Source organism: Leptosomus discolor, chromosome 9 (genome assembly GCF_034619465.1).
Source record: "Leptosomus discolor isolate bLepDis1 chromosome 9, bLepDis1.hap2, whole genome shotgun sequence".
In the NCBI taxonomy this organism is placed as follows: domain Eukaryota; kingdom Metazoa; phylum Chordata; class Aves; order Leptosomiformes; family Leptosomidae; genus Leptosomus; species Leptosomus discolor.
In genome coordinates, this window is record NC_141399.1 from 20589908 (window position 1) to 20608642 (window position 18735).

The following is an 18735-nucleotide window of genomic DNA, read 5'->3' on the forward strand; positions in this document are numbered from 1 at the left end:
GCGTCTCTCGAGCGCTCTTCCCGGGACTCCGTAACAGCGAACGGTGCGGGCGGGTACGTAGAAACGTGACGTATTAACCGTTAATGCGCCAACGTGTGTGCGCAGAGGATGAGGAGAAATGTTGGGTTGATTGTCGTTAAAGTTGTGTTTCAGTTTAATTAAGGCACGTGCAGGCGTTTTTTCCTGGGGATGATGCTTTTTGAAGCTCTAAGGGGTCTTCAAGCCTTCTGCAGGCAGTAAAACCACTCGAGTTAAAATAGCTGCTGGCGGTATCTGTGTTCTGGTACTGTTGGCAAACCAGCCAGCTGTTAAACTGACTGAAAGTATTGATACGTCGTTACTGGGCTGCATAACCTTCTCCACAGTCCTTTGAGCGTGTCACGTCTGGGCTGAATGGCGGATTTTTTAATTTTATTTTATTTTATTTTTTAAATTGGGATTTATTTAGTTTGAATCCTTTGTGAAACATGTCTGTGTCTTTGTGCCTCTCTGCTGCTTACTTGAGGGGCAGATTATGCTCTGGTGTTAACAGGAACAGCTGAGCCTCATTTGCTCAGGTGGATCGTTTGGTGGCTTGGCCCAAGCTGGGTTGGGTTTCTGTAGCTGGTTAGGATTGCTTTCTATCTGCAGAACAGTTGTTCTGCTACAGCAAACGTAAAACAGCTGGATACGCTCCTGGGTGCTATCATGATGAGTTGGAAAGATTCTTAAAGAAAGCCTTTGACTACTGTAGATTCCTGATTTCACTTCTATATTGGAGGCTACACAGTGAGGTGTGTCTTAAAATTGGTTTGATAATTACACAGGGACTCAATGAGTTAAGTCTTTGAGGAACTAATGTAACAAAACTACTTTTTTTTTTTTTTTTTTCCAAAATGGTTACCTGTTTTGGAGAAAACTCTTCTCTTTTTTTTTTTTTTTTTTTCCTTTCTTTCTTCTTTTCTGTAAAGTTGGAAATTTGTTCTTTGTCACAACTCTGGCTGATATCTAGTCGCTGCCAGTATTCACTGGTGGTAGAATCTTTACTGTTGATGATGCTTTTAGCAGAGTGAGTTATCATAGAATCATTTTGGTTGAAAAAGACCTTTAAGATCATCAGGTCCAACCACTATCCTAACACTACCAAGCCCACCACTAAACCATGTCCCTAAGCGCCACATCTATACGACTTTCGAGCACCTGCAGCGATCATGTGCCTTAGGAAGCTTTGTTATGCTCAGAATTATGGAAAAAGCAGCTTTTCTGCTCCTGTAATGTCTACTTGCAGACCAGAGGCTTTCTGAGCGGACTTTGTAAGGTTTAAGCAGGAGTTACATTGGTGACAGAGCACTGTTAAGGGCAGAGTTTTACTGCAAGCCTAGTTCAGTTTTCAAGTGGATGACAGAAGTCCTGTCCAAGTTGGTTGCTGAGGATCGAGGTTGATGTGTTAGTTTAATCTTCCTTAGCAAACAGGAGTGTTTGACAGTCTAGAATCCTTCACGGGGGTATGAGTTGTTATACTTGTTGAATCTACCTGGGATACTTAGAAATTGTATGTGGCAGTTCTTCAGTTTTCTGAAGTCCTAAAATGTAATAGAGCTGTCTCATTTTAAGTAGAGGGGTGGGAGAAACAATTGCCATTGTCTTTGCGTTTCTGAAATTAATTCCTTGGATCAAAATAATTTGTTTTGAAAGTGGATTTTTAATTTTTTTTTGTCTAAGAAATTTCCTTATTTTGTTTTATCTAGTAACATTGATCCTGAGAAATGGACAACAGACTTTGTCAAGTTTATGAAGACAAAATCCAGTCACTGGAAGAAGAAATTAAACTATTGGCTGAGAAGTATGAAGATAGCCAACAAGAATCCGCCTTTTTTTCTGACAAGGAGATACTGATGTCCATGTACGCCTTTTTCCACGTGTGGGATTAGGGGTGTTTCTTCGTCAAAATTGCTTAGGATAAGCTTTTGCCTCTATGTTGGGACTTTCCTTATGTTATTTCTACAGTGCTCATCTTGTTCAGGACATGGGCTAGATATGGTACAAGATTACAAATAATAAATAGTTGATCTCTTTTTGCTGCCTTCTGGTGGTTGCTGGTGGGTTTTTAGGGTTTTGTTTTGTTTGCTTCTCTGTTTTTTAAAAGGCAATCCTAGTGGTCAGAGTGTGATTCCAGGTGCGTTACTGTGTGGGCCCTGCAAAGGTGTTGACCACAAAGGCCATGTTTTCTGTTGTGCACTGTGAAATAGCTCGGTGTGCATTTATTTAAGGGAAAAAACCCCAAAAGAAATCAAAAGATGGGGACTGGGGACGTGTACAGGTGTGACTAGTTATGTGCTAAAGAAGCGCCATGCTTGGGCTTTGTATTTCCATTCATTGACTGATGCTCTATCGTAAATGTACGTTCAGTAGACAAGTCATTTAGATGAGTAAAGGCATCTTGCTGTATGTTCTTTGAAACGGACACTTGCATCTCAAGGCTCGTAGTAAGGTAAGGGCTGTGTCTACCTGGCAGTGAACATAAAGTGTTTCTGTAAGTTAGAAGAGTTTGCTGTTCCTAGTAGTACAATCCAACTGAAGTCTGACCCGCTGAAAACTGATCTTGGTCTGAGAACCATCATGTCCCATTACAAATGCCTTTTATTTAGTGATATCGTGGTACTGATGTGACAAAGCATATTCTTATGCCTGGGTCTTTTGCCCTTTTGATTTTTTTTTTTTTCTTTTTCAATTCTAGAAAATCATTCCAAAGAGAATTTCAGGGAGAGTCGAAGGGACGTGAATCTCCATCAGATCTGAAAGCTCGTCTTGAAAGTCTAGAAACAGATCTCTCCTTTTTAAAGAAATTTACTGGTATTCAGTTCACAAGTCATTCCAAGAAAACAGTGGAAAAAAGTGAGTGTTTTTGTGCCCTTTACAGGTGCTATGCTGGGCATACTGTTTCAGTTCGTTACATTTGCAACTGCGTGTTGTAATTCTGCTTTTGATGTTGCAGAAAGACAATTACTTGGAACTACAATAGCATTTTCTTTATTGACACAATAGTTTGAGTAAATATAGTATTTTGCATAGTGGGAACGTGGAAGACTGCTGAGTAGTTCGTTGTTTGTTTTTGTTTGTTTGTTTTTTTAACATGTTTAACTTGACTTCTCTTTTTAAATGATGGATGGTGTCAGTTGTTACTTTAAATATGACTAATGGAAGAAATGCAATAATTGTTGAGTAGAACTGTAATCCCGTATTTTGTTAACTTTATTTTATAACAGCTAGGAACAGAACAGTGCGGAAACACAGATTATCGGGGAATTGCCACTCACTGTCTTTTCAATTGGAATTCCAGCTTCTTGAAATGCAGGTAAGGATCAATGTATGTTTAAAAAGAAAACCAAGCAAGCAAACAAACAGAACTTCCAGTGGACAAATGTCAATACTTGCTTTTCCAGCTGAGACCTTCAGCTGGTATGTTGTCATTCTGATTGCCTGAGTCTCTTTAAGCTAAGCTTCAGTGGGTTGTTTTCACTCTGTAACACCTGGACCCAACTTTTGAATTGTACGTGCATCCAGGCAACAACACAGTTCTGAAGGTCAGGTTCAATATTCAGTCAGGAAATTCTTACCGTAGAATCTAGAATCATTTAAGTTGGAAAAGACCTTTGAGATCATCAAGTCCAACCATTAACCTAACGCTGCCAAGTCCACGTCACCCTTGCTTCTCAAAGCACGCACCCTGCAGGACGCTCTCGCAGCCTAACGCTGAAGCAGAGCCCGGAACAGCGCTGGATTTCCACCAACCCTGCCAAGGACCTGCTGGGGCCTCCTCCTGACCCAACAGGGCTTTCATCCCACAGCTGTCTTGACCTCCCCCACAACACGCTTTCCCGTAGTCAGAGGTCTTGTTCTGGAGACTGGCAAATTCCGAACCTTACTTCTGTTGAGGAAACTGAGGAAAAGCTAAAACGCTACAAACTTGATTGATTGCAGGGGGGCTGGGGGGTGGTGGTGGTGGTGGTTGGGTTTTTTTGCCTTGGTTATACTTCTGTTTGCTTGGCTAGTGTGGCTAGCCATGACATCATGGGGCTGTACGGAAGTTACACGAATGATTACGGCTTTCTTGGAAGGATGGAAGGAAGCTCTTTCATAACAATCTGTTCTTAGCACAGAATTCAAAATGATAACCAGTGGAAAACAGCTGCTGTTCCAATTTGTAATAATATTTTTGACATCATGAATTTTTCTTCTCGAGAAAACTTGATTTTTCAGCTCAGCTTTAAAGGTATTTTTTGAATTGAATGTGATGGGACCTGGTACTATTAAAAACTGCCTTCCTACGTAAAGATGTCCTTGCTAATCTCAAGAAAAGCCCTATTATGGATTTAAGAAGTGAGTATTTAGATAGTCAGAGGTGGGTTGCATGAATTGAAAGTGCAGGAGTTCAGCTGAATGAGGAGGTTATTCTGCGGCCTCTGAAGTCCGTGCATGACTTGAACTTGTGGTCCTAGCGATATCATTGTACCACTTGCTTGTACAAAACTGCACTGAGCTTTGAGCATGGAAACAGCCTGCATCAATCGTGCGACTTGGTCAGCTTAATGCCCGTTTCTCACCCGTACGCTCCTGGAGAACGATGGCGCCTTTTTGTCGATGGAGCTCAGAAGAGTGAGTGGGTGTTAAGTTTATTTAGAGCTGCATTGGCGATGCTTAAATCTGTGACACCGCTAGATAGCAGCACATGTCTACGGAATGCCTAAAGCCTGTGTTACTTCTGTGGTGGTGACATACGCTGTTTCAAGTTATATACAGAACATTGAGTGTATATAGTTCAAAAAACCCACTTCACTTGAAAAAATATAATTTTGAGTTAATTTTTTGCACAAATTATTTTTTTTTTCAATAAAAGTACATGGTACCTGTAACTTAAAATTTAATATGCAATGCAGATGCTGTATCAATTTACCTTAAGTTAATAAACTGTGAGTTGCCAATGTTTTATGCATTTGCATGGTGTGGGTTGTGGATATGTTGTGGGAAGTGGCAAAAAGCAGACACCAGTGAAGAATACTGTTTAATTGTGTCATAATGTACCAGTTTTGCTTTTTCTTTTTGGTGTTACGTACAAGATCTTACAGTCAAGATGTACACTTAATGTTTCAAACACAGACTAATTTCCTTTATGCAAGTTTTGTGACTGTGTATGAGCTTGACTGTTATTAGAAGTTTTGCAATTACCCAAATGTTAATGTGTTTTAGCTGTTGCACAAATCACAACATAATGGTTTGGTTAGACTTGTAAAATGTAACCATTGTGTACAGTTCTGTATTGTCATTTTGTTAACTTCAATAGATTTGGAGGGAATTTAGTAGTTCAAAAATTCAAGCTTAAGTATTGTATTTCTAAGATGCACAGTTTTTAATTCATATGGTTAAAAAATTACTCTCATTTCTTTATAATGAAAAAGCATATCTCATGACTAGATTATTAACAGTTGCGTTCAGACAGTTTGTCTGGTTCTGGCTGTCTGTTTCTGTGCTGTAAAAGCAGTGGCATGTTATCTTGGTTTTGCCATGGGCTTCATACACTGCGCAGGTCCTCCTGTGGTGAAGTCAGTAGGTCCTCTGTGGATGCGGGAGTCTGCTTCCATAGCTCCCAGGGAAGTTGTGACTTCAGGCCAGACTAAGACCTGGAAACTTAGCTTTAACTTTTTTATGCCTCTGTTGTTTTGTGTATAAAAATGGAGAAGCCTGTTTTCTAAGATATGGTATTAACAGTTGTATTCAAAATAACCTGTGCTGAGGTCAGCATGAGCAAAAAAGTGTAAAGTTGCAACTAGTTTCACCCATCGCTTAGTAGGTAACAATTACATTGGTATGCAGCAGAAAAAAGGAATGCTTTTTTCACACCGTGAACTTTAGCTGTTCGATCTAGTAGTGAAGTTACAATACAGTTAACTCATCTCCATAGTACCTTAAATCAAACGTGTTCAACACGGTAACGAATTGTTCTCATAATTATCTCAAATTGTTAAATGTCTTTTATGCTAAAAAGGGCATTCCAGGATACAATTGTACAAAGAATTGTAGTCAGATCAGAGTTCACTCTGACTAGTTTTGAATGGTTGAGATTATGTCTCTTACTGTGGTAATGGTCACTCGCTGCCTGACGTATTCTACATCTTAGCTGGTTCTTTCATTTTGGCACAGCATTGGACTAGCATATAGTTTGTATTCCCAAGCTGACTTGTGTTTTGCCAGCTTTGAGTGCAAGCAAAGAATCTCTCATCTGTTCACTGGTGTGCATAGGTGGATGCTGACAAAGGTCAAAATGTGGATGAAGAAAACAGGTTGATGCAAAAGCATTGTTTGGTTTGTTTATTTTCCCCTCTTAAGTCCTTAGGTATTAGGAGAGGAGATGTAAAATTGATTTAGAAATCTGTCAAAAGTCTAAACCTCCTGAGAAAGCAATCCTTCAAATAGGAGTTGCTTTCTTCTCAAGATCTTTCCTTTTAAATCTTTTTATTTGACCCCAAGGTGGCATCTTGGCATATGTTAGTAACTCACTTATTGGAAAACTGGTTTCTTTAGAAGGTAGCTTGTTAGCTTGTGACTACTAGCAGCATCTCTACAACTCCATGCACATGTTGAACCTTTGCTCTAAATGTAAAATGATTTTTCCTGTTGTTACTTATTCAGTCCCCTAAACTTTGTAGTGTCTTGGTTTGGTTTTCCATCTTTAGTGATGGCCAGTGTTAGCAGTGCTTCTGTCCAGCCAGCACTAGGGATTGCTGTCATGTCTGCGTTTGCCTCCAGGTTGTCTGTTTAGTTTCCTTTGTGTTGCCATTCTCATTTGCTTGTAGTGACTGGGTGTGAGAAAAATAAGGTACAAAGTCTCTAGTATAAGGTGAAGCATTTGCTGTGGTCTTCAAGCCATGATTTTAAGCTCTTTCATTCACTGTTTTCTAACATATTACTCTGGTGTGTTGGAGAATGCGTAGAAAGAAGAATTAAGTTCTAGCTTCATTTCTAGCACGTGAACTTATTTTCTAATTTTTTGTGTAGGTTGTTAGAAATTTTAATTTGGAAACATTTTTATTATCATGCACATATCCCTGAGTAACAGTTGTTATTGTAAAAAGGGACAAGAATTTGAGGCAAAACTATAGGCTTTAAAATAAATTTAAAAAAAAGGCAAAACTAACAGGAATTATTTTTTATTAACTTCAGGTAGCATTATGGTTTTCAGACGAAACCATGTATTTGAGTTTTCTGGTGTATGTGGCCAATAAGGGTTGTGTTGGAAAATGAGAAGAATCTTAGGAGTGGAAGTGACATGAAGGGAAGTAGATGAACCTCTTATAAATGAGTCTTCCTTTATGCATATTTATTCTCTATGCTGACAAGTTCGGGTACTATTCCAAAGGCCGTGTTGTATGCATAATACTGTTACTGTTGGAATGAAAGAAAGTGTCCACACATATAAGATGTATTTTAAAAAATACTGGTTTAAGGATTATAGTACTTATCAGCATTTGCATGTATTTAGTTCTATTTTAGATGCCAATAGATACATTTGCTAGAGAAATTTCTAAAACCTTGTGTTGTTACTTCTTCAATCTAGAACAAAGAGACTGTGTCTGCTGTTCTTACTGACCTCAGCATTATAATGGAATGTGGAGAAGATGCAGATGTGAGCAAGTTTGTGTCAAGGTAAGGTGGAGTTTTTTATTTCAGGGAAGTTTTATTGTATGGGATATCTGATACTAAATGCAATACTGAGTTTTCATGTAAATTGTTGGTGGTTGGTTTCTTTGTTTGGTAATGTACTGTTAGCCCACACTGAATATTTCTGGTCCCTAGTCTGTGTCCTTCTGGAGAGAAGATGAGGTGCGTACAATTTTTAAGGCCTGAAAGGACCATTATGAAGTCAGGTTAAACAAACAGTTTTTGGATTATACTGTGTTTTAGGTGTTTGAAATTGTTTGGTTCAGAGAAAGATACAGCAAGGTGATCTCAACTGTTGCATTTTAATTTACGGTGTACAGCCAAACCCTTCTCCAGTCCTTGCCTGTTTCTAATTCTCTGTCCACCCTTCCGTTTCTCTTCTTTGCACTAGGATTTGCCTCATGGGTATTTTAAAACCAATAGAATATACTTTCAAAATCTGGAATAGTGTATTTGGGCACTGGCTTAAGAAAACGTACAAACTAAAACTTAAGCATATGACTGAGTGCTACATTTTGGTAGTTTTCTGGAGGATGTCAGCTTCTTGTGGTACACAGGATGAATAGTAATAATCACTGTCTGTGATATTCCATTGTGCAGTCTGCTAGCAAACTGTTCAAAGGCCAAATCTGTTATTTATTAATCCTTATTGGGTAGTTGACTTAATCCTGTTCTTTAAGTGATTTCTTTTGTTTTATGTTATGTTTTAGACTTGGGGAGGGAGAGAGAAGGCAAATACGTGGGTGAAAAGAAAGGCTATTGAGTTATCTCAGGCTTCATTGGTCTGTACTGAAAGCTGGGTTTTTCATTTAGAGGCTTTGGAATTTCCATACAAATCTAAAAGCCAGTGGTATAACTGAGAGTAGTAGCTGACTACTCTCAAGAAGCAGGATTTAGAAGAGGAAATTACCCTGTTTTTTTCAGGAGTATTCTTCTGGCACCTGAAATGTCTTGGAACTTAATAGTCTTACTGGAAAGGACGTAGTGGCAGACTCTATTTTGTCCTGGCTTAAGCACTGCTGTCTTGTCCGTGTCTATTCGCTACCCTGGTCCTTTTCCACATTATGGCAGTATTCATAAGTAAACATAAAGTTTTCATGAATGGTATAAGATGAACTTAAGGCTTTGCTGTCACTAAAGCAAGCAGTTATTTCTCCTTAGCCTCTCTTTGCGTGTACCATCTGTCGCCCTTGTGTCAGTGTATGTACTCTTGAAGCCACATGGCAAATAGGTTCAACGTAGTTATTTGGTTGAAAATGTAACACACAACCTTGCCCCCCAGGCCAACCACTTCAATTTTTTTTTTTTTTTCTGTTTGACTTTTCCTGCAATGTCACAGTTTTTGTCTAAGGCAGTAAATATGTGTCCAGAGTGGGGCTGGTGTTGACAATGTCTGTTTTGACAGCAACCCACTGTTAGATTGACTTAATCTGATCATATGATCTCCCTTTATGGTTTGTTTTCTCGATCCCTTTGTTAAGCTAGTTCTCATTTCTTACTCTAGGTGCTAATCCTCTTTTCTCATGCTCAGTTTCAGGCTTTTCCCAACTAGGCCTTTATTCTTCAGTTTGCCAGCCACCCTTACAATCTTGATTCCTGCCTCTTGCCTCCCTTTCTCTCTATTCTTGACCAGCTAAATCTGGTCTTCATGTGTGTTGTTTGTTCTTTTCAGCTTCACTACCAGTTTCCTTCTTTTGCCTCCTTGGCCTAGTCTTGTAAAAATCCATTATCAAGCTCTGTTCTGGTTTCTCTACTGGCCCGGATTTTTTTTCTCCTCAGCTTCCTCAATTTTTTTGCCTTAATTTTTCATAATGCATGACAGAAAAGGATCTTTAATAGCACCAGAGTTAAAAACTTGGCATTCAGTTGTAATTCCCAAGCCCATCCTGCTTTGGACGAAAACAGGAATGCTAGAACACTTGAGCAATATGTTTTTAAAAGAAGCAAAATTCTGCAGTTTGTTTTCAACCAGGTACTGCTGCAATATATAATACCTATTTTTAAAAGGTGTGTACCATTCCTTAAATATGTTGTGACACTGAAATACATATGCAAATGGAATCACAATATTTAGTCTCCTCTTTCTGGATTTTACCTGCGTCCCCTTTGCACCAGTTATCACCTATGTTATACTTTATTAGTGTTGAGGACCAGAATATCAATGAAAAACCTTGTTGTTCGCCTTTTTTTGTCCCTTTTTTTTTTTTTCTTGATATCCCATTAGTTAGTTAGCTATTGCATAGGTGACTTAATCAAATAGGAAGAGTTTTTAGGCAGTTTGAAAACTGCACCTACTTTCTACGAACTAATTAGAATTTTTAAGTCAGAGTGAAGAATTGACAAAGTGCCTGCATTATATTAAACACTGCATGGAGTAGATATTTTGGAAGTGAAGGGAAGCATGAATTCCTCCCACAGCTGTAAGCGTCATTAGTTTAATATACTAATGCAAGGACTCTTGTGTACTGCAGTAAGTTAAAATAGATTTCCTCTCTTAAAATAAGTAAAGGGGTATATTAAAAGAACCTTAAATACTTTGACAACAGTTGAGTTTCTTAAATACTTTTCTGTTTTGTTGATGTTATTTTGTAAAAGTGAAATGGTGTTTGGATGAAGGGCATGTGATTTTAACTGGATACATAGTCACTTTGTGCCTGACTATGCTTTTTGCTGGTTTTGGATGACTTCTCCATTACATGGATGCTGGCTTTGGAGATGGATGTTGTCGGCTCCTAGTGGATATTTTTTTTTTTTTTTTAAATCTGGTGAAACTTTGTCGTGCTAAATTCTTTCCAAAAACTAAAAAAAGAAGCTTAAACTTTAACATGCATTCTCTTGGTACCTTGTTATTTTATTGCCTAAAGATAAATCCGAGAAGAAAAAAGAAATACAAACAAACTAAAACCATAGTGCTAAAACAAGGTCACAAGTTTTATGATAGTCTTTGAAATTGCATAAAAGTGGATGCTCATCAAAATTGCCAAGTTTTTTAAGAAGAATTTTAAGTATGTAATTTTCTGACAGAGTTTTGTGTTGCCCTCTTCCATGTATGTAGATTCAGAGAGCATACTGTAGTATGGGTAGAACCGTCTTCACTAGACAGTGAGATGTGAGCAGTCATGACTGTCTCGATTTTTACTATAGTATGTGTAGATTTTTATATGTACAATTATGAGTTGTGGTTAAAAAAAGCTGTCCAGAACATAGAGCTAGTCAGATATTGTAAATGAGTATTATGTGTCTGCATCCTTCCAGGGACTCCATTTTACATGTGCTGCCAGCATTTACCTCATCTCGGCCTGATTTTGTTGGCAGCTGTGACTACTGTCGTAATTTCCTTTAATGATGCTGCTTTTTCCAGGCTAGGATAAAACTTTTTTGACTTTTCTTTTACATTTTCAATATCTGAATGAACATCTATTTTTTTCCAGTTCATGTTTATGTAACATGTTAAGGGTGGCTGCTCCTGTATATTAGATAGAGCTGGATCTGAACCACAGTTCTCCTTTGAATGGCTGAATTGACTTGATAATAGGCTGTTGCAACCATTCTGTTAATGGCCTTGAGTTTCTGCTCTTGGCTGTTCTGAAAATTCAAAAATAATAGCTCGAACAGGAAGGGTATTAAAAGTAAAATTTACGTGTACAATTTAGATCCTCTATAACTTTCTGAAATAGTCCCAAATATAAGTCAGGTATATTCCCAGTCAGGTTTTGTAAACTTGTAAAATCCTGTATTAGTAATTGAAATAAATCTTTGTATTTTCAAAGTACTTCTTGCCAGGTATGTTTTGACAATGACTAATAGTCTGGTTTATGACTGTGGCTTCATGTCAACAATGACGTGAAGCTGTTCCCCATTATGATTAGAGAATTGCGTTGCTTCAGGTGTTCTGACACTTAGCTTTTGTGAAATTCTGCATTCTTGCCATATTTCTTTAGTAAAAACTGGACTCCCTTTACAAGCGTTTTTCCTCCCTCCCACTGATGACGGTGGATGGATGGTTGGCTGTTTGTCGGTTTCTGTCATCTTAATTGTTTCCTTTCCTTTCCCTATTCTGATCCTTACATTACTAGAAATTTGAAGAATAATTTCTTTGTTGTTGTTGCGTTTTTCTTAGAAAGAAACCCCTCCAAGACAAATGCTTCTTCCCCCCTCACCCTCCAACCTGCCCCCCACCTATTTTCTCCAACCCGTCTTTAGTATAATTACCCCTCATAACAACAGATGGACTGTCTCCTCTTTTGATTAGAGCTGAGAAGCTATATATATATGCTTTAATGGTTGCTGGTGCTGTGTTGTTAACAATGAAGAGGGTAAGGTCTGTTCAGTTCCTGGTTTCTACAAACTCTCCTTCTGTGATGGCACCTATCTTAAATGAATAGATCTTTTCATTCAAATAGTTCTAATCCTAATCGTTCTAAGGCAGGTTTTTGCACATACTTGTTTCCAGTGCATTGGTTGCCTTTCTTTTGTTGTTGGCTGCCTTCCCAGGTTGTCTCAGAGTGAATGTAATGGTGTACTTCTACTAAAAATGTTTTGCTTGTACACATCATAGCTGATGTACAAACTAACAGTATTGCTAAGAGGACAGAATAGTAAATGTATAATGAAAGAATAATTAAAGTAAGTAACTTTAGTGCCAGTTACTGAAGTAGAAAAGCGTTATTCCTTATTTTTGCGAGCAAATTTCTTTTGTAAACCAAATTTTGTGACATAAAGGAATTATACCAGCCCCAGTGTTTGATGCGGTTTAATGCAAAATCATTATTGTAGAGTGAAAACAAATAACAGTGCTGCTGTTGCCTGAAATACACTACCTCTCAATCCCAGTTAGTGCGTATTTGTCAGTGTCAGTCTGATGTTTTGCTATTCTATTCAATAGGAGTAATCATCTCTGCATATCAAGAGCAGCTTTTGCTTTCAAAACTGTGCATTTTTCCCCATCTGCAAGAATAGATAGTCAGCCATGTAGCTTTCCTTGATTCTGTACTTTATGCAGTGTTTGGAACTTCTTTGGAAATTACTTCAGCAGTAATTTTGTCTGTGTTTTTCAAGACGTTTGTTGTTTCTTTGGGAGTGGAAGCTTCTGTTTGATTCTTTAGATAATGTGAATATTTAAATTTGAAATTATACTGAAGCTTAAATGATGTCACTTTTGTGTGTGTGAAAGCAGTCCATGCAGGAAATAAACTTCCTTATGTTTGTATTTCTTATTGGTGTTGCTTGTATTTTTAACTTAACTTTAGCACCAAAGTCCTGGAATTGTAATCTCTTAGGTTTAGCTGGCACTGTGTATTGTTGCCTCTGTTTGTTAACTATTGTCAGTGGAAGTGCAAAAAATGTTACTGTAGTAAGCATGGAATCATTGCACATAAACATTTTCACTTGATGCTGTTCAATTGCTCTGAAACTGGCAAAACCAAAACTATAGGAACTTCCCTTTTTTTCTCTTATGCTTTGTCTCTTGTGTTGCAAACGTCTCAGAAATGCCGGGAAGTAAAATGACTACTGCAGAGCTTTCTGCTTTCAGAGGTGCTATGGACGAAAACCCGATATTTGCAATAACATCGCAACTGAATGATTTCCTTGCCAGAATAGCACTGATACTAGGCTCATGAGATGGGCTGTGGGCTCGACGGAACCCATACTGGCCAAGTACAAGGCCAGCAGAGGTGTCTCTGCACTGCTCTTTGTGGGACATCAGGTTGCAAGACAATTTATTAGTGCAAGTGTAGGATCGTTTGTATGAATGAAGCCATAAATGTATCCATGTGTAGCTGAACTGCTAAATCATGAGGGAGCCCCAAACTGCAGAAATGCTGAGGGACATTTTGCAAGAATCAGCTCTGCCCCATCCGGGCTGATTAATTTCTGCTTACAATGGGCTTGGCATCAAGATGTCTGCACTCCGCTTCTCAGTTACAGGTTTATCAGCAACCCTTCTCTGTCCTGCCCCACTCCCCAATTATTGAAAATCCTAGAATAGTTTGGGTTGGAAGGGGCCTTAAGAGGCCATGTAGTCCAACCCCCCTGCAATGGGCAGGGACATCTTTAGCTACATCAGGTTGCTCAGAGGCCCGTCCAAAATATCACCATCTTCCTTAATAGCAGATAAATCAAGATTTAACTGTGTATCAAAAGTTTTGTTTTAGATGCCATGTATGATCTAATGAACAGGCCTTCTTGCCTACTGAAGTTTCAAAAGCTTTCTGAAAAGCAGAATGTCTGTGGACAGAGGCAGGTAACATGTCATGCAAAGATTTAGCTGAGTAGGACAAAGATCTCGGGAATATTCAAAGTTTAGATATGCAATTTGGTAAATCTTACCAATTTTGTGGGTTAAAGTTTTACTATGCAACATCTCGGAATTTATTTAGAAAACGGCAAGCATGAAGTCAAACTAACGTTTTACAGGCAATAAACTAGTCAAGTTATCACATTTTACATATAAGGCTAACTTTATCGCTGCATAGCTTTCTGAGGAGTTGAAAACACTGGTTTAGAAATGAATTCTTCAATCTTTTTTTCAGTATCTACACTACAGCTTTTTTTTTTTCTGTCATGATAATTTTTGTGTGATTTCTGGCTTCAAATTTTGATGGTGCTCATCACAAATTCTTTAAGGAAAAACTGCAAATTTTAGGCTATAGAATTGGTACATCTAACTAGTACTGTTTAGGTTAAACAATATATTTTTCTTTTGTAGCACTGAAGAACACAGGAATCTTTTAACGTTTTTCAGAAGCCTTTCATCTTATGCTGAGTGGTGTGAACACCGTAGATGCACCTTCCTACATTTCAAGGTAATGTCTATTAAGCCTTTTTCTATTAGTGCTGTATTTAGTTCATCAAGACAGAGCAATAGAGGTGAAATTAACACTCTTTAGTGGAGTAGGGGAATCTTAATTTTGTATGTTGTGGAGAAGAGAATATTAGCTAAAGACCTTTGTGTTGTGTTCAAGGGGCAGAGCCCTTGCTTAGTATTTGTCCTGATTTTTACCGTGCTATTGCTGTGTTCCTCATATGTGGGGGGAAATAAGAATATTTATGCCTTTCTGTGGGGGAGTAAGACAGATTTTTGTTGGTATTACATTTCATTTTGAACAACAACAACAAAAAAACAGGCAAAAGAAGAAATTAAAAGAAAATAACATTTGTACTCTTTGGCATTTAAATGTTAGTGCCAAAGGACCGGATCTGTCTCTTGTGTTTGGGTGATGGCACTTCCTGTTCTAAAATGTTTTAGCTGAATGGGAAATAAGGTGTTCCTCACTCTTAACTGGATCAGAGTATTTGAACTTAGTTTTAAATTGCCATTATTTGGCCTGTTTCAAGATAAACAGCTATTCCTTGCAGTAAAAATACTGCAGTCTTACAGACATGGCACATCTTAGGTGATGCTTAATGTTAGAGGAGGACGTTTAGCTGCTTAATTGTGTGTGGGTTTTGTAGTTCAGTTTTATTTAGCTCAAGCATTTACTGTTATTAAACAGTAATATTTATCAGCACCATCTTTGCATTTCAGCTGTAGTATGAAGAGGGAACTACTTTGTTTCCTATTTTTGAATCTTTTAGGCCTGAGTTCTGTGTAAGATTAATCAATTTCTATTGTCAATTAATCAACCAAATTAAAGAAAAAAAAGCAGTAATTTTTGATAATGTAAAAAAAAAAATTCTGTCCTCAGCTAAGTAATAAATTGATGTTGTCTAATCCTGGTGGTGGTTGTATAAGGACTTTTCTTTAACCCCTCCATAGAGAAGGTGTAGCACCAAGAACTTTATGGCTTTGTGGTGTGGGTGGGTTTGGGTTGGTTTGGTTTTTTTTTTGATTGTTTTATCCAACTTCACTTGATGCTTTCTGATCCTTAGATCAGCTTCATGACAGCAGTCACTGGTTTCTGGGAAAATGATTCAGTGAACTGTTGCAAATATTTCTCATTTTAAAATTCAGTCCAAAAATGAAAGGAGAAAGGTCTGGAGATTATTTTTAAGTTGTCATTTGTATCTTAAGCAGTTTTACGAAGTATCTGTTCAGTGAGTGTAAGTAGTGTAGAGATATATTAATTGCTAAAAGCTGCATGAAGATGAATTCTCTGAAGACATATATTACAAGTCTGTCAATATTACAAATATTCTTTCTAAAGGTATTTTTCTTTCCATGGACAAAGATGCTGTTGAGAAAGGCACACCAATCTGGGAGAATATTTATCGAATATGATTGACTATGAACTTGGAAGAGTTTTTTAGGCCTTCTTATTTCTTGCTTGCATTAGTAATGATTTAATTTAGAAATATAAGACTTTCTCAGGTGAGAGAATTAATAAAGGATTCAAAGATCAAATCTGACAATTCAAATAACCAGGTTGTTAAGGAGAATGTGTATTTGTAACTTAATATTCTGCAGTAGTTTGTGTGAAAGCATCTAGAAGTATGGTTTTAACATTTGCTTAGAAACAAGTGAAGAGTCTTACCCCATTAATATTCACACATAATATGGACAACATTGAAAATGAGTCTGTAATCTTGGCTGTATTTTTTTTTTTTTCCTACCTGCTTGCTAGACTTCAAGTATATAGGCAGGTAACTGTGCACAGTATTGGAGAGAAGACTATGAGGAGTGGGGTTCTGCATTTATACCTTTTCTATTATTTTGTTATTTAAAAGGAAATTGGCCAGGCTGTTAACTAGAAATAGACGATGAGTCTAATAGTTTTCTCACAGTGTAGTGTAAAAGCAGGAAAGGTAGATTATTTTTTCTTTTCCATTAGTTTTGTTACTTGAGAAGTGATCGAATATTTCAAATAATAATGAATGTTTGAGACAAATGACAGTTGCAAGTTTGCAGCAAAGTTAGCCAGCACTGTGTTTCTAAAAAGTTGGCTGTCACAAATGGCAGTTTTGTAGTGAGAGTTTTCCCAGTTAACAAGAGTGATGGTGGGATGGATAACTCGATTAAGCAAAAAAGCAATGTAAAATGTACATTGATTTGACTGCCAGCAGGCTTTCCTAGGAAGCAGGGGCAGGTTTAGGTTGGTGTGAGTAGTGTTCAGCTTATAAGCATTTTGTCCTCGGTGTTATGTACTCCCTGATGCTGTGCTTTAGCAGTTAAAATAGGTTAGTCTACAACTTGTGTGCTACCCACATCACCCACCCCCCCCCCCCCACCCCCCCCCAAGCATACAGTCAGTAGCCTCTGCTGCTGCTCCTCTGTTCTACTGGAAAATTCTATGTGGTAATGCTTTAAATACATTTTGAAGGAACGAGTGAAGTGTCCCACAAGTCTTTTGTATGGTGTAACTTGTATGGCAGGTCTTACTACATTGCCACAATAAATATTGTGTCTGCAAAATGGATTTATCTGCAAAGAATTTTCTGACCTAGACACACCCTTAGTCTGCTATGCGGCTGATCAACTGAAGCATGTTGGCAATGCTGGATGAGCAGACTGTTGAAGCTCACATTGAGAAACAAGAAAAAAAAATATTTGAGTTTTATTGGAAATACAGAACAGAAATGAGTGATAGGAGAAAATAGAATGATGTACATTCAGCTTGATATTAGTACCAGTCACGCAAATAGAAGGCTAAAAGTCCTTCTCACTTAATGGTTTGATGAGTGAACTTGCTATGAATGGGGAAAGTAAATTAAACTATATCAGATAAATTATTTGCCTGCATGAGGCATTTGGAAGTGCCAGTTGTCTGCTCTGGTTTGCTCACAAAATATAAAAAGTATTAATTAGTGTTACTGTTGATATTTAGTACTTTTTCAAAAATACAGACAACATTTTAATGTAAAATTAATAGTGTGGTCGTGGTTAGGTCTTAGAATGTTTATGTGTGTGTATATATTATATAAATGTGCATATATTTGTGTATACACATATAATTGTTTTCATAGGTGGAGTTTTGGTGATATTTACTGATGCTGTTAATACTGGAAAGAGCTTTATTGAGTAATAATGATTTGTGATGAGAATGAGATCAGAGGCCACAGCTTAACGCAATGTTATTATACTTACACTTCTAGCTGTGTCCATCTTAGGCATTTATCAAAAGAGGGAGGAGAGAATTGGTGCTTTTATTTTTTTCTAGTATAAATTTAGCTTGGGATTGGAGTGTTTTTTGAGGTTATTTTTACCTTTTGCTAAAAAGCTGGAAACATCAAAGTTTTATGACTTATATGGGAAAACGAAAAACAAGTATTGATCTCACTGTCAGACTTGGTTTTGTTCTCAGTTGTTTTAAGACAATGGAATTTCTTTCTTGTTGCTCCACTTAAAATGGAAAATATTTGGGATTGCTATGTCTGTCTTGGGTAATGCGTTCAGGGCAAATATATTTTTGTCCTGCATTTCGTAATTTCATCCTCTTTCCAGAAAGATGAGCCTACAATTGATGCTTGATATTTACTTTAAAAGTGACTGAAATACACTTGTGTGTCAACACTCCTTGTGGCGGAGCATCACTATGTTCATGTTCAGAATTAAGTGTGCATTTAATTGCCCATAGCACAAGCACTAACAAATCGAGGCCTAGCTAAATAAGATAAAATAAAACTAATACAAAATATCATGTAAAGTCAGTATTCTAGATGTGGTGATACATCATCATGCATTTGATACTTAACTATGTCTACAAATTAGGAATCTATACTAGCTTCAAGATTAGTATGAAATCGATCTGGTAATAGTAACTAGGACACTTTTGGCATTCATTTATCTGAAGAGTTTACACCTGTGGTAGGTGTTTGGGGGGGGGGGAACTGAAAATGAAATATCAGAAATGTATAGTTGTGTGATTAAAAACATTGCATCCTGTATCAATTGTGTCTAGTTTTACGTGAGCTGACTGTTGAGGCCTGCAGACTTCAATTTATCTTTTTAATATGCTAACTGGTTTAAAGTAGTTGAGTGAAATGATGCTAGTTGAATTTGTTTGCTGTTAACACTTTTTTGGTTTTTTTAGATTAATGGTATAATCAATTTTTCTTCGTAATTTAAAGATCTGATTTGATTTTTCCCTAATGAGTGACAGT

The 18735-nt window shown here is 37.5% G+C and overlaps 1 protein-coding gene across 1 annotated transcript in view; it reads left to right on the top strand.

Annotated features, from left to right (window-relative positions):
• Positions 1-1745: 1745 nt before the first annotated feature.
• CENPP (centromere protein P) overlaps positions 1746-18735 on the top strand; it is a 146901-nt gene continuing 129911 nt past the window's right edge. Inside the window, exons 1-5 of the mRNA XM_086470023.1 lie at positions 1746-1882; positions 2717-2874; positions 3246-3334; positions 7592-7680; positions 14405-14501. Of these exons, the coding sequence (XP_086326149.1) occupies positions 1746-1882; positions 2717-2874; positions 3246-3334; positions 7592-7680; positions 14405-14501 (570 nt within the window). The remainder of the gene's footprint in view (positions 1883-2716; positions 2875-3245; positions 3335-7591; positions 7681-14404; positions 14502-18735) is intronic.